Below are 24,117 nucleotides of genomic sequence, written 5' to 3' on the forward strand. Positions count from 1 at the left end.
GGTCTAAGGGAACAGCCAGGATTGGACCTGATAGGTCCAGGTTAAACCTGTCATCCACTCTGGGATTCCCCTTTGGGCCACAGGTAAGGTAAACACGCCCGAGGCCACACTCGCTGTGTGATAGAGATGGGATTTGAAATCTAACAGCAGGAACTAATGCTGCAGGGCAGGTGGCCCCAGCGGAAAGGGCAGGACACAGGCTGCTGTAGCTGTACCCCGAGGCAGGAGGAGTGAGTGTCACAGGCAGAGCCGAGCCTGGGACCCCTAACTCTGTGCTGATGCAGTGAGATGACAGGAATGACATTTTGGGGGCTGAGGGTGGGGGGGTTGGTGACAGAAGGACCTCTGTCCCACAGCTTCCATGTTTGTGTGTCTTCTAGCACAGTGTCCAAATGTTTGTCCACCTGATATGGTATGTTTAGACTTGAATGTTGACTTTACAAAAAAAAAGCTTAAGACTAAGAAACCAGCCCACCCACCTCAGGCTGACCCAGCGTTGCCCCTGTTCTAGGAACTCCAGCCCCCCCCACCCCCATTGTCTGGGTCTCCAAGAGGACAGCAAGGCTAAATAGGGTCAGAAACGAGGTAGGCCAGAAGGAGTGACACCGTCAGGGTCCTTGGTTCTGGGGCCCACCACGATCCCCCAGGGTCCACAGGCTCAGCACTGCCCCTCCTGCCCCCTCCTCTGTGGCCTTGCCTTAGAGCAGCCAGCTGTAAGGAATGGCCTGGTCTTTGCCAACTTGCAGAGGTCGGGAGTCCCAGATGCAAAGCTCTTGCCTCGGGCAGTCTCCCTAACCATCTCCAGAATGACCTTTCAGTGCCCGCAGTGAGGACGTTCTGGGAGGGGAGCAGCTGTCCCGGTGCCGAGATGTGTTGTTTATCCCCCGGCCTCCCCCGGTGGTTCACGGACTTGGAGAACGGGGTGCTTTTCACTGCTGCCTACCCTCCCTTCCTGCGGCCGCCCTGAAAGCAGCCTCCCCTCCGGGAATGGAGCCGGAGGGTGTGCGGAGAACGTGGCGCGGGAGCTGTCGCAGCGCTCCTCCTTGAACGTCCCCGGGCGGGTTGGGACTGGGGTGCTCTGGTCCTGCGCGCTCACGGGGTGAGCGGGAGCAGAGCAGCCCAACCCCAACCCCACCGTGCGCCAGGCTGCCTCCGCCAGCCCCAGGACGCGCCGGCCGGTGACCTCGCCGCCACCCCCTCCCGCCGCTCTCAGCCGCCTCTCTCTCTCTGCCGCCTTGCAGATCTCGTCCACTTTGACATCCCCTCCATCCACGTAGAGCTCGGGCCGCCGCTCCGCCTGAGCCCCCTGGAGCACGCTCGGCTACACTCGGTGACAGAGAAGAGGGACTCGGAGGAGGAGTCTGAGAGCACCGCCCTCTGACCCGGCCCGCCCCGCCCCGCGTGTACATAGCCGGGCCCCGCCCACCACACTCCGCCCCGCCCCGGAGCGTCCAGGGCTCGCCGGGCTGCAGCTGTGCGGCTCGCGGTCCCCTCCGGCTTGCGTGGCCCGTGCGGGTGCAGACTTCCTTCGTTCCCTCGGGGTGGTGACTCTGGCCTTTTGTTTGATCTTTGCCTTTTGACTTTGTGCCTCTTTTGATCCACTTTAGCCTCCACGCCCAGCGGCGCCCCCTCCGCCCAAGGGCTTCGGTGTCAGAAAGGTCCTTTGCGGGTGTGGGCTGGTGGGGGCAGGGGCGGCGTGCAGGAGGGTGGGCGTGCCGGGATCCACCCGCGGCTGCCGCCCGGGCTCTGACACTCGGACACCTCGTGCCTCCGGTGAGGGAGGAGGGTTCCTCTCCCCTACAGCGCACGAGGTCTGCACGCTAGAAGGCCCGCTGCCCAAGCTGGGGTGGGGGCGCAGGGGAGGGGGCCAGCCCGTGTAAAAATCTTTCAGGCCGCCCTTACTGCGTGGGCTCTAAAGTCAATGGCTAAAGACAAAACCTGTTTCAATTCCTAACAGTTTGACTTTTTCCGACCCCGGGACTGAGCGCTCCCATCAGGACCTTCTCCTTTTGTACTTCTGAGTTTAAAAAGATGATCCGGAGGGGGTCTGGAAGGCGCACAGTCCCCCCCACCTCCCCCGCACCCCACAGCAACCTCTGCTGACAGTAATTCCAGCCCCCAGGCTCCCAGAGGCTGGGGGCCGGAGCCTGCCTCTCCCTCCTAGCGGCCACAGGGATTAGCAATAAATCTGTTTCCCAGAGCACGTGGAGGACAGTAGGGCAGCCTGAGGGGACATGAGGTGGGTGCCACTGGCCCTGCCTTGTGACAGGCCTCGCTCAGCTGTGGGTCACCACGCTCCCCCTCGGGGAGTCCCATCGCGTCTCGGGGAGTCCAGTCACACTTTGGGATTGAGGGATTGAGAGATTCGGGTCATGCATGCCAAGTCCAACTTTCCAATTTTATCCTTTTAAAATAGATGATATACCTATACAGGATATAATATTTGTATATATGAAATCTATATTTGTTTAATTTGAGCCAAACTAAAGCAATGTATAGGTGTACAATGAGAAATTTAAAGGCTTAGTTATTTTTCCCGACACAGTGTAAGATAACTCTGCCCCGATGGGGGGATTCACCAACTTTGGATGTTAACAGCTTTGCTCGCTTCCTGGCAAGGATGGGTACGTCCCCAATTTGTAAGGGAGCCCAGGGGTCGAAAGTTACCTTTAAATACATGTACAAATAGTTGTTGAAAGTAATGTTATTAAAATAGGTTTATTATCCCTGAGCGTGGCCTCTCTTCATGTGTTGATAAGCTTGTTGGGGACATGTGTCCATGCAGGTGCCCCTCAGGAGGACATCGGAGGTCACGGCTGAGCCAGGCTAACTCCTCAGTCTGTCTTCCACATCACCTGAGCTTTTCAAGCTCCGTGTTCTCACAAATAAGTACCAAATTAATCAGATGATTTCATTTCCATACACTAACCTCAGTGTTGTCAAATCCCAAAAGGAGGGCGGGTTGGCCCGCCTGACGTCCAATTAATTCTCCCAAAAGAAGGCGGTGACGGGGGCTTGTTCTCGCCGTGGGGCAAAGCACACAGGTGGCCTCCACCTCCCCCTGGGACTGCGGGAAGACATGGCTGTTCCTGAGTCGCTGACATGGCTTGACTCGGTCAGAAACTAGGCTACAGCAGGATGGCAGCTGCCTGGGTCGTCGCTGCGATCAGAGCTGGCTTGCAGGTCACGCTGGGTACCAGACAGCGCAACCCTGCAGGGCAGGGACACACTGCTCGGAGGGGGCACTGGGACGAAGCAGAGCATTCAGGTCCCAGGCGGCCTCGTCCCAGTGTTCCGTCTTTGGAAAGGCTATTCCTGGAGTCCTGCCCACGACCCAGCGTTCCCGGACGTGGCTTGCCTCAGGCGTGCAGAGCGAGTAACTTGGCCGGAGCAGGCGTGGGCATGCCGTTTTTCCATGTGACTTCTTTAAAAAGCGGTTTGTACCAAGGTCCAGTTGTCCCCATTCTTCCATCCAGCAGCCTCACGGCCCGCAGTCATGTCAGGACCGGCCGTAGCAGGCATCCAGCAGGGCCATCCCCATGCAGGGGTCTCTGCCGAGGCCTGGGTGCACACCACCCTGCACCCCAGTGCCTCCCCGTTGAGCGGAGCCCTCTGGCTCCCACCAGGCCAGGAGCCCATTCCGTGCCACGCGAAGGATGCCGGCCTCCCGAGTCCCAGGTCCCTCCCGCGCCCTCACTGTGCCCTGACTTTCTTGCTCTGTGGGCTCTGAGGCTGCTCTGCAAGGGCCCGCTTGTGTGGGGACATCCCGTCCTCAGGGCCGGCCGCCTGCTCCTGGGACAGCAGGGCCGCCCGCGCCAGCCGCACCTCCCGCTTCTCCCTGCGCTCCTCCATCTCCTCGATGTCACCAGCAAACAGGGCTTTCAGCGGCGCGGTCAGCTTGGGCACTGTCGGGAGGTCCCCGAAGCAGACCTGGAAGGCGAGTCCAGATTCAGGACATGCGTCCGGGGGCCGGGCAGGAGTGAGATGGAGGGAGCTGCTGTGCAGAGGGCAGGCGCCAGCTCCCTCCTTGCCCACCTTTGTGGCAGCTGATCGTAGTGGAAAACGGGTGAGGCCGGGGGAGAGGGAGGAAGGCTTGTCAAGAAAGGGGCACTGACGCCCGACTCCTGGCTAAGGGGGTAAAACAGAATGGGCCTCCGGAAAGGAGAGGCAGCCCATACTCTGAAAACCAGTGTCCTCAGAGGCAAACCCCGGCTCCTGCCCTCATTCAGGGGGGCCAGAGGGGCGAGGCTGGCTCCCCCATTGGGAGTGGAGCACACGGTCTCCCCAGCAAGTGCTGGGGCACAAGTCACGTGGGTGGGGGAAGGGCCAGGCCTGAGTCCCCCAGTCACTTCCAGCGGGCCCTGCCGTCCCAGTTGGTGCAGACCCCTCTGACCCTTGGCCCCGAGTACCCCGCGGAGGGAGCGCAGCCTCTACCCCAGCCCCACTGGCCCACGCGGCACAGACCTTCATGTGGTCAAAGGCGATCCCCACTTTCTCGTTGAAGTCGGGGCTGAAGAGGGGCACCTTGGCATAGCGCTGGCTGAAGTGGTTCAGCATGGTGAACCCCGCGTTCATCCGCACCCCCACGCCAATCGCCTGGGATGTGGTGCTGCCAACAGAGGGGCTGCGTGAGGCTAATGTCCAAACACAGGGAAGACCCCGGCCCCCAGATTCCCCCATGTACCCTGGGAAGGCCATGTCTCCGGCCAACACAAACTCTCGTATGGACCAGAGTCTTCACCCACACCCCCAGATGGAGCCTGGACCAAGCACTGGCCGACCCCCGCCTGTCGGTGAGGGCAGCAGGGAAAGGCAGGCGGCTCCTCATGGCTGCGGGGTGTGGCGAGGGGAGGGCGGCGCTACACACACTCATCCCAGCAAAGCCCAGATCCGCCCCGGGCAGTTCCCTGACGTGGCTGACTGCTGGCACGCGCGCACCGGGAGTACTCTCAGAACCCCCACGGCCTCGGTGGGAAGCAGGCCAGCTGGCCTCTTGTCACTGTCACCAGAGAGCACAGTGTGTCCCTGCAGGGCTGACGCGAGGCTGCTCCGTGTGTCACCTGGGAGGGAACAGAGCAGGTCACTGCGGCTCAGGGCTCTCCCCTACCTGTGTGTCTTTTCCACGGCCTCCTCCTCCAGGCCGTCTTCCAGCGTGGCCTCATGTATCAGGAGGGTGGCGTCCTTCCCTAGGGAGTAACGAGAGCAGCCAGTGGAGCAGAGCCCGTGCCTGAGACACACTGCACGAGCTGCCCCTGCCCCGTGTGCTCACTGGGGCGGCCTCGCGGTCGGCTGCCTCTACTCACCCATCTGGACCAGGGCCTCGCAGGGCATGGTGTCCCCGGAGTAGACCACTTTCCAGCCGGACGTGTGGACCAGCGCGCAGCCAAAAGCGTGCTTGCAGTGCCGCACCAGGCAGGTCTGAAACTGTAGTAGCAGGCGAGCGGCTGTGCAGTGGAGCCCCCGTCACCACCGCCCCACCTTCCCCCAACGTGGGTGCCGTGGGTGTGCCCTTACCGCCGCCAGCTCACACGCTTCCAGCAGCGAACCCATCAGTCTTTCAACGGCGGGGCTAGAGACCTCCGCTCCTTTCTGAAGGCACTTGGCAGGAATCAGGCTGGGCGGACACAACAACGGTTCAACAGTGAACATGAAAGAGTTTTTTTAATGTGATTCCAAGTTCAAGCATCTGGCTGCAGAGCTCCAAACTCCTTATCATAAAGAAACACAAACCTGTCACTTAGAGGAAAGAGGAGTCAGTTAAAAAGAGCCAAACCAAGCCCTCCAGGCCGTGGCAAGGGACCTGGTGGGTGGGCACTGCCCGTGGTGGGGGTAGAGGGAGGCCCGCCCCACAGGCCGGTATAGACCCTGGGCAAGCAGATAGACCACGCGGGATGGGAGGGGCCAGCTCTGTACCAGGTACTGCTCAGGGACTTGGCCCCTGAGTATATTGTGGACAATCTCAGGACCAGAACAGAATCACAGAGCAGAGAAGACACCTGTATGAAAGCGGGCGCCGGTCACTGGTCCCCCCGACCCCCGGAAAGGCGCCGGCAGGGGTTGGGGCGCCGTCGCTCACCTCACGTGCTGCAGCAGCTGCTGGCACTGGTTGTGGTACAGCTGGAGCCAGGCCTTGAGCTGGGTCGGGGCCACCACCAGCAGCGGGGGACACGGCTTCCCCAGGGACGCCTGAGACAAGGACACCGGAGCCACTGAGTCCACAGCAGGAACGGCTCCCGGTGACAGGGGGTGTGGCCGCAGACGTGCAAGCCACCAAACTCAAGTGTCAGGACGATCGAGGGCCACACTCACCAGAGCCCGTTCTCTCTGCAGCAGGATATTGAGCAAGCCCTGTGGGGGCGGGGAGGAAGGGGACACGGCGTGAGCCACGGTCAAAGTCAACTTTCCGCCCAACATCTGGGTTCTGGAGTCGTCCTTCCTCCTTATCGGCCACCATCCCCCAACGCTGCCGTGGGCAGTGTGACCAGGGTGGGGACTGGGGACCCAGCTAGCCCAGGGACAGCAGGCCTCCCATCTCCAGCTGAGGTCCCCTCAGAGCAGGCCAGCCAAGGCCTCGCTGCTGCAGGACAGCAGGGCGTCTGGCGGGACAAGGAGGCTCCCCCAGCTGAGTGACAGCACTAGCGAGAGGAAAAGCCGGCGCCCGGAGTAGCCCCTCCTGTCCTCTGGGGCCCCGTCATCTGCCATCGCTCACCGTGTGGTGATCCGCGTGCAGGTGAGACACAAACACAGCGGCAAGGGTGCCCAGGACCCTGTCCACCTCGTCTCCGTAGTGACGGCACAGCTGCCCAAACGTGCCCTCGCCACAGTCCAGGAGCAGCGACCTGTCAGGGCTGTGGACAAGAGCGACAGTCACGCCACCACGCAAGGCTTCGAGGTCTGGAGGGTTTGCATTTCAGCGAGAAGAGCAGGAAGCGGCTCTGCGCTTCCGACGTCGTCCAGAACCCATCGTGCTCATTCCGAGAAGCTTCTCTAAACACGAAGGCCGTTTTCCAGTATCCAAGCTCATTATACAAAAGCACGGATTAGCCTCGGAACCCTGAAACCCCTGAACGTATGCGGAGTCCCCAGAGCCACACAGTCTGGGGAACGGGAGGGCGAAAACCACAGCCCCAAGGATGCACCTTGGACTGTTTAAACGGAACGTGGTGACGCCCCTGTGGGTGCTCCCGGCATCGGGCACTGGGCGTGGACACGGGAGATCTGGCTGCTGTGCACCTGCTGCCCTCGTCAAACCCCCAGGGAGGACAGGCCGGGCCTGCCGAGCCGCTTCACTGCATGTCCTCAGCGGCAAGAGAAGTGTGTCCCAGAGCGGGTGTTTCTGCTAGCGGGGCGCACTTCTAAGCGCTGTGTGCGACGAACGCGTTAGCTGCTTAGTCGCCCTCCACCGCCAGCATCCAGGATGACAAAGCAAAATTTCAGAGCCAGCCTGCACTTCCTGCAGACGTGAACATGGCTGGGGACCCGGGCTGACCTCTCTGGGGACAAGGACACCAGGAAACCCAAGAGAATCCCTCAAAACCCACCGGCAGTCGGGAGGCTGATCACGAGACCAACGCACACACCCTGCAGCTGTCCCCCCGCACTGGCGGTCACCAGTTAGGGCACGGCCCAGCCAGCGGTGTAGACACCAACTCATGCTCCGGGTCCACCCCTGACCAGCTGTGGGAACTAGTAATCTCTTGAGACGTTAGTCTACCGATCAAGGAATTGGGTTAATCACGATTTCCTAGGCCTACTGTGAAAATTCAGTGACATCATCTCTTAGCAAGGTGCACGGCCCACGGCAGAGCCGGCTGTTTTTGTCGACAGACAGAACAGGGAATGAAGTCAGGATTCCCAGGAACTCTCAAAGGCATTAACACCCACTACTCCTCTTCTGGGCGCTCTCGCCAAGGTGACAAGGGTACACGCTTTCACACGGCTGCGTCTTCAAATTGGCCGCGGGCTGGGGGTGGGGGTGGGGGGAGCGCGTGCGCCCCCGTGCGTGGAGGCTTCTGGGACAGCAGCAGTACCTTACGTTCACAAGCGTGGCACTGACGTTTCGGATCTTCATCGGGATGGCGGAGCCCGTCCCGAGGAAGACGATTTCTGGATACTGGGTTCTCTTCTCTGTGGAAAACACACGGTAGAAGGGTCCATTACCCAAAGGGACAGCATTCATGAGAAGGGTAGGGCCTGCCTCCCAGGAGGGGCCAGAGGTCCCACCTGGCAGGGGTCCCTCTGTAGGGACCTCCTTGAAGGCAGGGCCCCGGGCTATTTGTGGGTAAGTGGCCATCTGCAAGGCACAGCAAATAAACCCCACAGCCTTTCTTTCCAGAGACCTTCTCTAGATCTTTCACAGCACAAAGGGCACTTCTTCAGGCTACAAATCATTTAGCTCAAGGAGCGGATGTCTGCCTGGCGTCCAGCCCTTACCACCAGACCTATTCCTCCTGCAGGTGCCATAACCACCTTGCTGGGAGGAACCCCAAGCTTACAGGGGAGCAAACAGGATCAGAGGGTCAGCCCACCAGAGGGGAAGAAGCAGAGCCAGGACTGGAGTCCAGGGAGACCCGATGTGCCCCTTCCACGAGAGGGGAGGCTCTACACCAGCCCAGGCAGACTCCCCCGGAGAACATGCCATGGAGGGAAAGACCCTCCAGCTGCATTCACGCTCCCCGCTTTCTAGTCCGGCGTTCTCGGCTTCTAGCACTAGTTGAAAAGCCAGCTACTGGGGCAGCAGTCCCGAAACTCCCCCAACGGCTTTTCCTGATGCGGTGATGAAGGCCCAGCAAGGTGAGGGACGTGGCCTGGTCTGCTGTGGCTCCCCATTAGCCAGGCCAGGACCAGATCCCGCGTCGACGGAGGCCCGGTCCAAAGTTCTTTGCAGGGTCTTGCAGGAGCGCCCAGAACCATGGCCCATGGTACGTACTTGCCACACAAGGGCTGGGAGCCGTCGCCAAATGCTCAGGTTGAACTGGTCTTGGTGGGGAGGGCAGGCGAGCAGGCGCGGGCACGGGTGTGTTTAGAGAATAAAGCCGCACTGGGTCATGGAACTAGACCTGGTTAGACGGTGCCAGGCTGTGGTTCTCCCGAGTGCTCCAAAAACACCCGCAGCGGCCCACAGAGGAAGGCGGCTCCGGGTTCTTCCACTCACCTGCTGGGTCTGGGCTGGCCTGCGTGGCCTTGCGGTACTCCTGCACGCTTTCCTGGAAGTTGGGGAGCTCCAGGGCCTCAGCAATGAATTCACTGGGATCGCAGACAACGACAGCATCCCTGCAGGGAGGACAGCATCTTAGTGACCGCAGCAGGCACGTGGCCTCAAGCACATACCCATCTGGATATCCAGAGCCAACTTATGGACACAATCTGCAGAAAATTCTCCAAATCAAGACAGAAAACGAAGCAAGCCTGGGCCAGTCCTATTCTCCTACCGTGCAGAACCTTTCTCAGGGAAGCGGGGGTCTCGGAGCCCGATCCGAACAGCTTTGGCCCCTCAGGACATCGCAGCTCAGAATCTGACGATCCTGGCAATACCGACATCCAGCGGGGTCCTGACCTCTGCCCACCAGATGCCACCAGCACCTGCACCCGTGCCGGACCATAACAATGACAAATGTCTCCAGACTTGGCCTGATGTCCCCTGGGAGCCCGAGGAAGGGACAGGAGGAGGGTCAAACGGTGCTACTGACCAGCCTGGCCCGAGAGCAGCGGCTCCCACACGAGCGTGGGCACAGCTCCTCCCAAGAACCCTGTGGAACGCAGGCCCTGATCTGGCACCGTGGGCTGCAGCCCGGGGCTGTCTCTAGCAGGCCCTGATGCTCGCAGGGTCCGGGCACACGGAGAGGCCGGCTGCGGGTCAGCGGCTCTCCACCCTGACGGGGTGCTACGCTCCCCCGCGAGCTCATGCAGCAAGGCCCAGCCAGCTCCCCAGAGTAGCGCACGAGGCCTGGGATGCACGCTCCCAGGTAAAGGAGGATCTGGGCATCGTGCCAGACTCATGAGTCAAGGTGTGCGAACCACCTGTGCAGACGTGGACAGTAGGCTCCGAAGTCCCAAGCCCGCACCTGGGGGTCCCCTCATCATGCAACCTGTTCCAGACGCACACTGGACACATGACCCACAAGGGGATTACTGGCCCGACCTGGGGGCAGAGGCCTCAGAATGGGTCACACTGCAACCCGGCAGTCCCACATCTGAGAATCGCTCTAGGGGACAGAGTTCCACTGAGACACACTCCAAGCATTTCCCACTTCATTAAGACAACAACCTAGAAACGTCTGAAATGAGCAAACATCCCCCCGTGGGGCACCCAGAAAAGCCTCGTTCCTGAAGGCTACGGAATGAGTCATGACTCAGGAAAAGACGGGCCTGTCACGCCACAGACCCACACGCACACTTTCAAAAAGATTATTCCCCACATGGTCCGATTCAAAAAACAAATGTTAACGATTATTATCTCCTATCTTGGAGGACAGGATCCCCGGATCACAGTTGCCTAATCTTCTCCATCAAATGCTTTGTTCTTTGTTGTCAAACAATGGATCCCCTGCACAGTTTTCATGAGGGAAAACACCTTTAGGAAAGAGAATCATCACTGGCCTCCTCTTCCCCCCGCAACCCCGACCAGAGCGGCGTCCGGCGGAGACGACCCTCCTGGGGAACTCCCTGGACCCGAGGCCCCGTCTGTCCGCCATGGCAGGGGCAGAGTTCAACACCTGGGACACACACCGCCGGGCCCTTCCGGAGAAGAGCTGGGCACCCCCGGTCTAGACCCTTCCATCCGCTCGGAGTTGCACAGACCTCTGCCACTCCCTCCGTGGACGGAGCTGATACTTGAGGAGACATTCGCCCCGGACTGTGGGCACAGGGAGGGCGGCGTGTTCCTCCTGGAAGACACAGATGCGCTCGGTGGAGAGAAGGAGAAGGAGAAGACAAGACGCCGGGCCAGGGGACCGCGGGGGACACTACCTGGCGCTGGGGGGTGGCGAGTGGGGGGAAGATGGCAGGGTGGATGAGGCTCAGCTGCGTCTGGATCTTGTGGCTGCGGAGATTGTGGACGGACGGGCAGCTCTCGTTCAGGACCAGGTGCTGGGTGGCGGGCCCAAACCTACGGCAAAGACAGCGTGTTCGCGGCGCCCTTTACGGCGGACGCCCACCAAAGGGGTGGCAGCGACATCAGGGGCCAAGAAGGTGGAGGGAAGGGGCCAGAGAGTAAGTGCGGGTTCAGAATCACCGGCCACCCCGTCCCTCTGCCTCCAAGTCCAGGGCCCAGATTCAGACGCCCCGGCGGGTGCTGCAGGAGCCCCAGGCGAACCCGGAGGCTGAGAGGTCAGGGGCCTCCAGCCAGGCACTGGGAACAAAGTGGAGTAGCAGTACAGGGAGGGAGAAGCAGAGGCATCCTAAGGCTCCTTAAGACTCGTGCCCTCCAGGGAGGGAGGGAGAGAGGGAGGCTGGCCAGGAGGGATGAAGAGCCTGCGGGGATCAAGGGTGGGGGGGGCGGGGCACGGGTGCACCTAGGAGGAGCAGGCGGGAGGCGGAACAGCAGCCTCGCCCGGGCTCCCAGTGCAGCTCGAACACTCCCACCTGGACCTGGTGCGGAGCTTGGCTCGAGGAGCCCCGGGGTAAAGGCAGGGTGACCTCTTCTCCACTGAACACTGGTACAGCTCTGCCTCACAGGGTGGGGGGAAGAGGGGAGGAAACGGAATAAGCTGCAGAGTCGTTGACACCCTGCCTTCACCCTGGAAACTGAGGGCGTCACTCTGTATTTTAGGACCTGACTGCGGAGCGGGGAGCAGATGGACACTGAGCGGGGAGGGCGGAGGCTGGACACCAGCAGCAAGTGCGCGCGCACGGCGCCCCCTAGCGGCGGATCAGAGCTACAGGCGGCCGCTCCCCAAGCTCGGGGAGGGCAGGGAGCCCTGGCAGGAAGGGGACAGTGGGGAGGACAGGGGGAAATGCGTCCTACCTCTCCATCCACTGCTGGTATCTGGGGTCCTCAAGCACACACTGTGGGGCCATGTGAACCACCAGCGCCACAGGGGCGTCGGCATGGCCTTGGTACCTGGGCAGAAGGGAGGAGGAGCGCAGTTGGGCTCTGCAGAGAAGCACACTCAGAACCTTCCCAAACGGGGACTGTGCGGCCAGGGCAGGGCACCGCACGGTCTGCTCTCAGGGCCTGCAGTGACCCCGGCCTCCACGCCCAGGCCAGGCTGTGCCTGGGCTGCTCCCATAGTGTCTGAGCCCGCCAAGGCGCCACATCGGGGCTTCTCTAGTCCTCAGGCTCTGGGGCTGCTCCTGGGCCTTCTCAGCGCGAGCTCTGCTTTCACTTTCACAGGACCCTCCCCCGTGAATTGTGGGCACCTGCAGTCGCACCTGGCCATCTGCCTTCCAGCAGACCCGAGCCACGGGCACAAAGAGTTCAAATCGTCTGTAATTCCCCCGTCTAGAGTCGTCACTTACTAACACTGAGGTGTTTCCTTCCAGTTCCCATTAAAAATAAAGCACATGCAGTACTTCCTACCTACCCCTCCACACACGCACCTGCAGACCCAGGTGTCTCCGGGTCGTGCAGGTAAACCTGGCAGCGTTGCGTCAGCGCACACGCCCCTCAGCTCACAGCCACTCCACGCGGCTTTGCTGCCCGTGACTTGATGGCAGCACGAAGCCAGTGCCACCACAGGACCCGGATTCACCCAGAAAGAACAAAGTCCATCTCAGGAAGACCTTCCAAAGCGAATTTAAAACATCATGGCTGCCCAAAAAAGATCTGCTGTGCTAAGCGGAATAAAGCACTATATGCAAATCATAAATATGAATTAGGAACCGGAGAAACACAGGGAGAATAAACCACTGAGAACGGGAAAGAAATGGAAACACTGACGTGGGGGGCAAAGCTACCTGGGATGGAAGCTGAGCCGCCAAGGGGTCTGCTGTCTTGGGCGACGGGAGAGCAGATGAAAGTTGTGCCTGGACGGAGAGTCCGTCCCTTAACGGGGACCTTCGACCAAGATGGTCTCACAACCTTCAGACCCACCCACACAGGTTCAATACAGGCAAGTGAAGAAAATGTACTTAGGTAAAAATAACCCCAATAACAACTGGGGTATTAATTAGAACTGAAGAAAGTGCTAGAGTGTGTCCTAGACTTAGCACTCTAACTGGCCACTGCTTTTCTAGTCTGCACGTCTCTGGCTTTCAATCTTTTCTAATTTCACTACCAAGGCTGTGCGCACAAAGCCTACCAGGTAGGAGCCTGGAACTCAACGCGTGGACTTCCGTGGCCACGGCTCGGTGCCAGGAGCAGCCGCGGGTCAGGCAGACCCCCCCGACACCCTGTCGATGCCGGCCGGGCTCCCCCCACCCCCAGAGCCCTCATTACCTCTTGAAGGTGGTGTTCTCACAGATGGGCTGAATGAATCCTTCATCTGGACATTCTACCACAACAAAAGCAAGACCAGGATCCGGAGGAGTACAGATCTCTTCGGGCAGAATCTGTGAAATCGCTGGGGTCACAGCTCTCTCCCAGGGCAGAGTCGCAGCTCCGCAAACACACCGAATGGCCTTCAAGTCAACGCCTCCCCCCTTACATACTCCCTCCCCTGTCCCCGAACAAGTGCAAAACCAATTGGGAATCACCACCCATGCCCTCCCCGTGCTCCGCTTCTGTATGCCAGGCAGTGGCTCGCAGAGGGCGTCTCAAACCCAGGGTGGCCACAAAACCAGGCAGGACATCCAAGGTACCCTCAGGTCTGTGGCCATTGGTCTGGACATCTTAGATACTGGAGAAAACATCCTGGCTAAGAACAAGGTGGCATTTCCTGGGGCCGGGGGCCTAAAGTCCATCCTCAAGGGTCTGCTGCTAGGCAATGCCCGGACCTCCAGGACAGGGGACAGCACCCATCCGTTGGGAGGAGGACCCTCAAATTCTAAGTAGGTGCTCTGCAGACATGCCCAAAGGTAGCCAGCGTGGCCAAGCAGGACAAGTCCAGATAAGAGACCCTGTTGTACCGGTCAGCCCAGTGAGGAAATCCGAGCTGCCCCGCTTCCCTCAAACGTGAGGTCTGGACCCATATTCCAGGCCCCAGCCGTCACTGCTGAAACATCATGAAAACGGGGCGTCTCACCTCTCTGCCCTCGTAAGTGATGCTCTTCCCGTCCTTGACGGCAGCAATGATGGGAGCGATAGCAGCTGTCCCGCTGAAAGAAGGGGCAAGCTGCCCGTGAGACGGGATGCAGCAGGGACACGGGTGCCCCCCCAAACCCCGGCCTCCAGGCCCAACAGCACGCACCCCCCGCCAACACTCACACTGGCAGGCCCAGCTCCTTGGCTTTGAGCACCAGGAAGTTTCCCTTCTTCACGTGAAGCTGTGACAAAGAGAACATAAACACCATCTCAGCCAGGGTTGGGGGGGGGGGGGGGGGAGGAAGCCGGGCTTCCATCAGCCTCCGTCCAAGCGCACCTCTCTGGTTTCTCTCAGGCCACCGCACCGTTCCTCAAAATGCAGCCCGGGTACAGCTCTGAGAGGAAGCACGCTACCTTCCATGCTACCTTCCGAAGAAGCCAGGTATTCTGAAATATTTTAGGACTAGAAGCTCAGTGATTTAAAACATGGCACGTTAGGGCCCCACGTGAACTTGTTAGGGATGTAATAGAACATGATCCATTTCCAAATCAAACGAAAAGGCTCCTTCGCGTCCCCGGAGACCAACACCTCTGTCCCACCATCTTGCACACAGCGTGTAGGAGGTCACAGAACGTGACCAGCACTCGGTCTGACGGCCCCGACCATGCAATGATGGGGACAGGGTAACAAAAGCATGGACGGTCTTTCACTGGTGGTTTTCACAACCTGCCACACGGCGATGCTTTCACCCTGGAGGAAAGCTGTAATGAAAGATCCCGGATACGCTCTAATATGTCAGAATGGCAGACAACAATCCTCCCACTCCATCCCATCCTTGAAAATTGTGTATTTTCAGGATCTACTTATTTCATGTGTAACAACAACAACAAAATCAGAAAGCACATAAAATATCAGTAAGACTTTGAGTGCTAAATTATATTTGATTTTCATTTTCTTCCTTAGATCTTTAAAAGGAAATTACTCTTAAGGCAAAGTCTCCAATTTGGATCCTCAGGCCTTACCAGGGTTCTAGAATTTTCTGGCTTGGCAAACGCTATCCTAGAGGAGGGATTACAGCTCAAGTGTGTGCGTATGAGGCACAGATGATGAGCTCCAATGACACCTTTAGATGATGTCGTTGGCCGGGCCTGCTGTGACCAAATATTCCCTCACAGACCCAAATGGGTTTCAGGATGGAAACCAAGTGCTCTAACGTTTCACAGGGACTTGCAGACCTAAGGCGGGCAAAACCCCTCCCTCCCCGATAAGCTGAGCTCAACCCTTGAGAAACTGTCCCCACCCAAGGGTGCGGGGCATGTGGAACACAGAGGAGAAGCAGAATGCAGCCCCCGAGGCCCCGAGCTGGCAGGCAGCCATCTGAGGCCCATGCTCTCCTAACGGGACAGTCTGTGTCTCAGGCCCTCACACGCTGGGTCTCTTTTCGCTGACCCCCCAGAGCTCAGACTAGGTCAGCTTACCTGCCTCCAAACCCTCCGCTAAGCAGTAGCACACTAACTAGAAGAGGGACGAGGGCCCACAGGCCGACCCATGAGAGCAGCGCTCAGAAGGCACAGCGAGTGACCAAGGAGGGACAAAAGGGTCTTGGGAACAGTGGCCGAGGACAGCCAGGGCTTACAGGGGCACGTGGCCCGGCACCCAGAGCACATGCCAGCCCACCTCTACTGAGGAAGGCGGGAGGGACCTAATACAATTACAGATGACCAGAGAAACCTACTTGGAAAATCACTTTGCTGCCTAAAAACTCAGAAACGTACATGGAACAAGCCCATAGACGATGTCCTTCACTTTCATAAAAATGACCACTGAAATACGGTGACAGACGAGATAATGATCTTGCAGCTAATAACGATTACTGCTGACCTTCCGGAAGGGTTTTCCCCGGTGGGTGTGATCATCTCTTAAGAACTGCAAATATATTTTAAAGTCAACATTACTCCTCAAAAAAATCATCACCGCCCACAAAATGACAACGTACAGCCTCGCTGCAGATAATCCTATTCTAGCGCAAAGCCCTGTTAAAACCAGGCCCTTGGTCCAATTTTTCAAACACCCTACAGTAAGGGAATTTCCATAGAACTGGACCGACTTCAGATGTGCGGACCCAGGGAATGCTGGTCAACATGAAAACGAGTCTGATGCTACTGGCTGAACAGCTACGGTGAAAGGACAGAAAGTAAAACGGAGTTAGAGGAATGTGAATGAAAGCCCGATGCACCTGAAGGCAAACGAGGCCGCCCCCATTTCTCAAGTGCAAGGCGGCCCACTGTGGGCAAATGTAACCCAGGGGACTTTGGAGCCACTGACTCTGAAATCGCTGGACGGGAGCTAATGGAGGGTCCCCATCACATGCTCACTGAAAGCCCACCGGAAAGGCACCTGCTTACCTTACAGACGAAAGCTACAACCAAGGAGGGGTCCCTGCCGCTCTTTTTCTGGCCAATACCTGAGGAAAAACAAGTCGGATTGTAACAAGGCAAACGGGAAGACTTACGGGCTTCACAGACCTACTATCGTCTGAAGTCTAATTTGGTGCCAAATTAAATGGACACGACGGTTCCATATAAAGGTCAGAAGAAACACTGGTGTTCTTTCCCCAGCAGACCTGTTCTTTTTCCTACTCACTCCTGAGGTCGGAGTGAACAGAAAACGCAAATCGCCAGTGGGAAAAGCTTTAGAACGGGCTAGTGAAATGCTTTAAAACATGACACACTTTACCCACATAGTCAGGAGAGAGAATAAGTAAGTTGTAATGTGCTTTATAAACAAGCATACGTGAAACACCAGGAGAGCCAACGGGCCTGCAGAGAAAATGCGGACGTGGGCCCTCAGCTGGGCCATCCCAGGGAGGACGGCTCCCGGGGTCAGCCCCTTCCTGGCCAGACAGACAGACACGATCCAGGCAGAAGCAGGAACACATCAGCCTTGCCCGACACGGGACCGCAGCCCCCTAAAGGGGTCCCAGTCCTCCCACACATCTAAGCTTGGCATTAAACTCCGTTTCTCAGCAGGCTGTCCTTCTGGAAGAAAAGGGTCCGGTCTGCTCACGGACCTGAGTGGTCGGCTCAGCAGTTTTCTGCATTCGTGAAAAATTCCTTTGTGTTAAAGAAAAAAACACGAAAGCCTCTGTATGAACCGATATGCCAGGCCCTGCTCTCCTTTGGGGAAACTGAACACGAAGTCTGGGGCCCAGCCAGTGCTGGGGGTCGGCCCCGGGGCTCTGTACTGCTGCCCTCACGGCAACCCTCCCCACTGTCCCCACGGGCCAAGTCCCACAGCACACCGAGGCGGCGGACGTGTCTGATACGGGCCTCATGGGATAACAATGCCAACGCCGGGCATGAAGGGCAGCGATGAAGAAAACCGTGCTCTGAACAGGGGCACTGTTCTGTGGAAACAGCGTTACCATCTGGAAGGTGCTGCTCGTTTTCAGCAGATCCGGAATCCAAAGACCGTCCTGGACTGAGTCGCTCTGGGCTCGGTGATGCCTGGCGCCCTCCACACTTCTGCTCACCTGGTAGGCAGGGGAGAGAGTCAAACCCCACACCCCGGGGGTGAGCTCCCAGCCAGAGCCCCACTGTTCTCCCACCAAGGCAGCCTCCGCCTGAGCCACACCTCCCCTCCTTCCCCTCCCCCTTCGACCCCTCCACCACAGGCACCCTGCAGGCTTTGTCTCCTGGCCAGCCCGACTCCTCTGCCCCTGCCCCTCATTGGGGGGCTCTCATCTGTGTCCCTTCAGCACTTGGCAGGGATCAGACTAGTGTCAAGGAAATGTCCCCAGGGTCCTCTGTTCTCCTCACAACTGGTAAAACCTGGTGTGCAGTGTGACTGGCCAGACTCCCGGGCAATACGGACATGGCAGGGTCTCTGTGTCCCTAAGTCAAAACCACACCATCCGCCCTGGGGCCTGTAAAGGTTCCCGGGACCCTGTGACCTGCTCACAACACTTCTATCAGCATTAGTATTCACAGAAAAGGTTACCATGCAAGCCTCTTCAGCATCCTCTCCCCAGAGGGATACTTACATCTGTGGCAAGTAAGCCCCAAGAAATAAATGAGCACTTCTGAGAACCACCCACTTTCTGATGCTGTCTGATTAGGACATCCTAAGTGTAACCACGATCGTTACCTAGGAGCTGAACATGTCTGTCTGTAAGATCCTAAGCTCCCTGAAGGCAGGAACCATGTCTTAATTCCTCAGCTAAATTTCCTAATCATATTCAGAAACACAAAACTGGGTACACAGAGCCGATCAATATTCCAGCAGTTTCTAGCTTTACCCCACGTTGTCCTGGCCTGGGACCTGCATCCCTCCCTCCTACTGGGAAATGGGACTCACGCACTCACTGTATATGGGAACCTGGAAGACAGTCATGGTCTCATCCTTATATTCTGGTGCCGAGTGGGGCCGCACAGCTGCGCGAGAAAGACCAAGGACAGTGACTGCGCTGGGGGAAAACGGGCTTTCCAGATCATCGGCCGCAAGCAACTGATTTACCCCGGAATGTTGCTGGGAATCTACACTGAACCCAGAATCTCTGAATAAATGACCATTTTTAGGCAAGAAGCACCCATGTATTTTCACTCCCAGCGCAGCCGCAACAGTCTCACTGAGAACCATCTCTAACCTGTATCTGGGGGCATGACGTGGGGTCACAGAAATTACAACAGGCATTATTTTCAAAATTCATCTCACTGATGAAACACTTGGTTTTAAGGTTTAATTTAGTCCAAGCTTTATGGATTCTAGTTTGGGAGACTAGGGTATGCAGAAGAAAGAAATGGCAGATGAGGAGTCACACTCGGGAACATACCCAGGTCTATTCCTTTCAATGGACCAGAAAATATCTTGATAGCTTCTAGGTATTTTTCCTACAAAAGACAAAGGAAGAAGCAGTGACAGTTGTTGTATAAAGGCAGAAGAGCAGCACAAGAGAATTATCAAGACGCATCAACATAGGGGCACCTGGGTGCCTCAGTCGGTTGTGGGTCTGACTCGTGATTTTGGCTCAGGTCATGATCTCAGGGTTGTAAGATCGAGCCCTGCAATGGGGGTCTCTGCTCAGCAGGAAGTCTGCTTGAGATTATCTCCCTGTCTCTCCCTCCCTCTGCCCCTCCCTCCACTCACCCACACATGAGCACACTCTCTAAATAAGTAAAATCTTTTTGAAACTACTCACCAAGAAAAAAAAAAATCAGTATTTTATTGTACTCTCTTTTTTAAAAAGTTAGTAGATGGGGCACCTGGGTGGCTCAGTTGGTTAAGTATCTGTCTTGGGCTCAGGTCATGATCCCAGGGTCCTGAGATCGAGCCCCTTGTCCAGCGTCCAGCTTCTTGCTCAGCAGGGAGCCTGCTCCTCCCTCTGCCTCTGCCCCTCCCCCTGCTCATGCTAGCGCGCGCGCGTGCTCTCTCTCTCCAATATATAAAATCTTAAAAAAAAGCTTAAAAAATTTAGTTTTTATTTTTTTAATTTAGTTTATTTTGCACCCCCATCAGCTTTACTGATATGTAACTGACATATAATATTGTGTAAGTTTAAGCTGCACGAGATGATTTAAGTCTACATTACAACATGACTACCACCCTGTGGCTAACATCCATCACCTCACACTTATAAATAAATCTTTAAAAAAAGGAGGCATCAACATGAACTTTAGTACCCTGAACCGCCTTTACACAAATATTTACTGAGTGTCCACTATATGTCAGGTGCCTAGGGTTTTGCAGTGAGCAGGGGACGAGGTCCCTGTCCTGGTGCAACTTAAAAATGCAGCAGCGACAGAACTGGAATGAAAAAGCACGGGCAACCAGGTAACAGCAGTCACGCTTAGGACCTACAAGAAGCTGGAGACACAGGGGCCGGGATGTCCCCTGTGTGGGAAGTCAGGCAGGATCCTGACTGCACAGCCTTTCAGCAGAGCCCCAAAGGCTCAGAAAGAAAGCCCTGGAACGGGAAGGGGCTTCAGGGGAGAGCCGAGAGCAGCCCACAGAGCACCAGCAGGGAGACTGGAGACAGATGCCGAAGGCAGGCAAGGGCCAGGGCCCAGAAGGCTAGCAGGCCCGATAATGGGTGTTTGTGCTGCATTGCAGAGAAGCCCGGAGGGTTCTGGGTGTGATGTGCCTACTTGTATGCCCCAAAGAGACCCCTCTGGCCACTGTGGGGGGATATGCAGCTGTCACAGTAGACGGGACAGGAGACAACAGATATGGAAGGCTTTAGGGAGGAGACAAATGAGTAGATTTGAGGTACTGTTTTGAAGACAGAATTAATAGGACTTGGTGACTGGTACCTTTTTTTTTTTTTTTTTTTTAAGATATTAGTTATTTAAGGGGCGCTTGGATGGCTCAGTGGGTTAAAGCCTCTGCCTTCAGCTCAGGTCATGATCCCAGGGTCCTGGGATCGAGCCCTGCATCGGGCTCTCTGCTTAGTGGGGACCTTGTTTCCCCCCCACCCCTCTGCCTGCCTCTCTGCCTACTTGTGATCTCTCTCTGTCAAATAAATAAATAAAAACTTTAAAAAAAAAGATATTATTTATTTAAGAGAGAGAGAGTGCGTGAAGCAGGCTCCCCGCTGAGCGGGACTCAATCCCAGGACCCCAAGATCATGACCTATGCCAAAGACAGATGCTTAACGGACTGAGCCACCCAGGCGCCCCACCTTTCATCTCAGGAACTGGGAAATGAATTGTCAGCCAGCAGTGTTAATTAACAAGGCGCACAACAGCTTCTCAACAGTGTTCAGAAGCTAGTCTGAAAGGTATAAAGAGGTCTAAAATTTAATAAAAATAAATGCTAACATTCCCTGTGGGCCTCCTTGGTGCCCAAGGCGTAGTAGGTTGGCTTGGTGTTTCGGATGTGTATTTCATGTAATCCTTAGCAACCTTATGGAACTCACAGCCATCTCACAGATGAGTAGCCTTAGGTAGCTCGAAGGAACTTGTGCAAGGTCACACACTTAATTCTGCTTTGGACTCGGGTGTCTAACTTGAAAGGCCCCCCACCCCACCAGCTAACTCTGGAGAGCCAAAAACAAATTTGCAGAGACAAATGTTTGTCACTAACATGAAAAAAGGAGGGGTCGGCTCTGAACGCTGAGTCAGGAGGGACTCACCAGTTGTGGAGGTCCAGAAAGCACACACTTCGGGAGGCCGGTTTCCTTTAAGGTAAGAATCATTCCTGGAAGGGGAAAGAGCATCAGCTGTGTCGTCACGGTGCCCTGCAGCTGCCACCAGGAGGCCCGCTCCTTACTTAAGCAGCTCCGTATCTACTTGTCTTCATCATGGGCCCTGGGCAGAAGGGACTCCTGCTGGAGGTGCAGGGGACATCAGATATTCCTCAGATGCCTCCAGAATGGGCAGGGCTGAGGCTGGGGCGAGGCAGTGAGGTACCCAGGACGCCCTTGGGTTCTGCAGCCTAGGCCTCTCACTGCCTTGCCCTGCAGGGTCTCAGGTCTGAGAACGGGATGGGCTCAGCATTGCACTCCTTCCTATCCACGTCACAAAGTTTACGGACTTTGGCAGTGACACAACCTTGACCTCTCTCTCTGGTGGGCATGAATAATGGGGCAATCCAGAGAGGGGGTATCTGTGTGGGGCTGCTGAGTCTCAGTGGTAAACGCGCGTCCTTTAACCATGACCCACTACAACCTCCAGTTCACTGGCCCGTATCTCCAGTCCAGCAACTCAATAAACTGAGTAGATGACAATGCTTGGAAGCAGCATTCACATTCAAATCTGTCGTTTTGAGTCACAGCTTTCCAAGCTGCAACTGACAGGGCAAGTATAGAAAAAAATTCCAGCTCCCCTGGACTTGGAAGATCGAGGACGGGGAAAAGAGAGCAACAAGAAGACAGGCTAAATGCCAGAGACTTCCCTCCAGCCTCTGACCTCGGAAAGAATATACTTACCACACAACCCCCCCACGTTAGACCAGTGCATCCGGGTCAGGAATATATTATCCAAACGAGCCACCTTCAACCTAAGAAGGACATGAACGTTTGAACAGGTCAGACCAGGTGGATCAGGGACCCTCTCTTCTGCTTCAAAAACACTCCTGTCTCTCACCCGGGCTTTGAAGCCCCATGAGCATCTCCGCCCCAAAAGAAAATGGTTGACTCACTTGTGCTCCTGCATGAGCCTCTGCACGCCTTCCCCACAGTTGAAGAGGTACCTGCAAGACGAACACCACGCAAGATACTCAGGCGGGACTCTGGAGGGTTTGGGCCACGGGTTTGGATGTTTTACTGAACACTACAGAAAACGGGAAAAGCAGCCCCAAAACCCCATGTGGTGTTACTACCGGACTGCATTTCTGGCGTGAGGACACTGGTGGGGAACCCTCCCGGACGGAGGCCAGCAGGGGACTGGGTCCTTTCCCCCGTCACCTGACCTGCTACCCCACACGCCAGCCATGAGGTCCCGGTGTTGGGGCGCACGGCTCAACGTGTGCCAAGTGGGCCTCGGCGCCCCAGGCTGGAGAGAGGGCGCTGGGGCTCCCGGGAACCCCACGGGCGTGGGATGTAAGACCCCGGGGAGCTCCCAGCCCCTCCCCGAGGGTCCACCGTGGGCTGCAGCAGCGGAATCCCGCACGGGTGACGCGTGGGGGACCCCGGCGCGCAGCACGCGGGGCGGGCGCAGCGCACTGACCGGTTGTACTCGGAAAACACGTAGAGCGCCGCGCCCACGTCCCGGCCGCCGGCCGCCACCACCTGCAGGTACACGGTGTTCGGCCCCCCGGGCTCCCACGCCGCGCCGCGCTTCTCCCGCGTGCGCAGGTGCCGCAGCGGATCCTTGGGCGGCCGCTGGCGGCGGGAGGGTCCCTGCGACATGGCGCGCCCGGCCGCGGAGCGCAACAGCAGTACCGAGCGGAGAGCCCACATGCACCAGCCTCCTTCCTAACGCTGCGGGTCACCGGGCTCCGCGTGCCCCCCGCCCCGCCCCTCCGTCCCGCGTGGCGGGCCCAGCCAATCAGCGCGCAGCGAGCCCAGCTGCCCGCCTACGCGAGGCCGCGCGCCCAATAGCGAGGAGCCTTGCCCCTCGCGGCCTGTCAATTGGCGACGACCATAGAAGAGGCGCGGGCTAGAGTGCCCCGGACGGCCCCGCCCCTTGCTTCCTTCCGGCTTCCAAGGCGTCGATTCTTTCCGGAAACTCCTCTTCTCCTGGGGCGGGACTTCCGGGAGGGTCGCGCTGGAGACGGCGGTCCTGGTACAGGAGCCGCTTGTAGGGATTTCGAGGCGCGCGGTGGGGACGAGGGGCCTGCGCTGGAGCCCTGTCTCCGCCGATCGTGTCCCGCTGGCCGAGTCAACCCTTGGAGGGTTGGTTTGTTCTTACAGTAGCAGTAACGAAAGGGAAATAACAGGCTTCAAGTCTCGCAAAATATATTGAAACGACCTACAGCGGCCGAAGAGATGCTGGGGGCGGGGGGTGGGGGCGCGTCGCTGGGCTGATGTCCTAGGACGAGCCCTTTGCAGAGCGGAAGAGGACTTCCTGTCCCCTCACACAGCTGATGAGGATTTCTCGCCGAGCCGGAGCTCAGTTAAAGCTTCTCGAGCTCCGAGGAGCAGCGTGAAACGGGGAGGGTGGTTCACCTACAGGCTCCCCCCCCAAAAGCGGAACTGGCGCGGGAAGGTCCGCGCACAGCTGCAGCCCTGCATCCTGTGTTTGGAGTCGCCCGCCAGCGAGGGTCGGGAAAATACTGTCGCCTGTAAAGGGCTTAAGCCGAGAAAGGATTGTGGCACTGCCACCCCCACAAGTATTCAAAACAGAAACAACAGGAGTGACTTGGTTGGTGAAGGGTCTGCCTTGGGCTCAAATCCTGATCCTGGGGTCCATGGGATGGAGCCCACAGCAGGCTCCCTGCTCAGAGGGAAGCCTGCTTCTCCCTCTCCTGATGCTGCTTTCCCCACCCGCCACCCCCGCTCGTGCTCGCTTGCTGTGTCAACTAAATAAAATCTTTAAATAAAGGCAATATCTGTTCT

General features: G+C 57.6%; 2 protein-coding genes across 5 annotated transcripts in view; one reads left to right on the forward strand and one right to left on the reverse strand.

Moving 5' to 3' along the window:
- LOC111161077 (Rho GTPase activating protein 44) overlaps positions 1 to 2,731 on the forward strand; it is a 167,731-nt gene extending 165,000 nt beyond the window's left edge. For both annotated transcript variants that reach the window (XM_022524554.1, XM_022524555.1), the window contains one exon: positions 1,242 to 2,731. In XM_022524554.1, coding sequence (XP_022380262.1) covers positions 1,242 to 1,381 — 140 coding nt within the window. In that variant the 3' untranslated portion in view covers positions 1,382 to 2,731. The remainder of the gene's footprint in view (positions 1 to 1,241) is intronic.
- On the reverse strand, positions 2,703 to 23,027 carry LOC111161075 (elaC ribonuclease Z 2). 3 transcript variants are annotated; one of them, XM_022524552.1, is made up of 24 exons: positions 22,787 to 23,027; positions 22,260 to 22,310; positions 22,048 to 22,118; positions 21,253 to 21,317; positions 18,955 to 19,012; positions 18,488 to 18,556; positions 17,548 to 17,655; positions 16,529 to 16,587; positions 14,306 to 14,364; positions 14,124 to 14,196; positions 13,379 to 13,491; positions 11,966 to 12,061; positions 10,969 to 11,107; positions 10,801 to 10,883; positions 9,155 to 9,273; positions 8,031 to 8,127; positions 6,710 to 6,848; positions 6,310 to 6,348; positions 6,077 to 6,186; positions 5,515 to 5,614; positions 5,304 to 5,424; positions 5,108 to 5,186; positions 4,465 to 4,609; positions 2,703 to 3,930 (listed from the first exon to the last, which is right to left on the reverse strand). In XM_022524552.1, exons 1-24 carry the CDS (start codon positions 23,017 to 23,019, stop codon positions 3,694 to 3,696), a joined length of 2,463 nt encoding a protein of 820 aa, XP_022380260.1. In that variant the 5' UTR covers positions 23,020 to 23,027; the 3' UTR covers positions 2,703 to 3,693. The 3 variants fall into 3 exon arrangements, with proteins under 3 accessions (XP_022380260.1, XP_022380259.1, XP_022380261.1); XM_022524551.1 differs by having other exon boundaries at positions 10,801 to 10,886; XM_022524553.1 differs by lacking the exon at positions 17,548 to 17,655 and having other exon boundaries at positions 10,801 to 10,886.
- Positions 23,028 to 24,117: the final 1,090 nt, after the last annotated feature.

The sequence above is a fragment of the Enhydra lutris genome, unplaced genomic scaffold, assembly GCF_002288905.1.
Source record: "Enhydra lutris kenyoni isolate GAN:26980312 unplaced genomic scaffold, ASM228890v2 scaffoldscaffold82, whole genome shotgun sequence".
In the NCBI taxonomy this organism is placed as follows: Eukaryota; Metazoa; Chordata; class Mammalia; order Carnivora; family Mustelidae; genus Enhydra; species Enhydra lutris.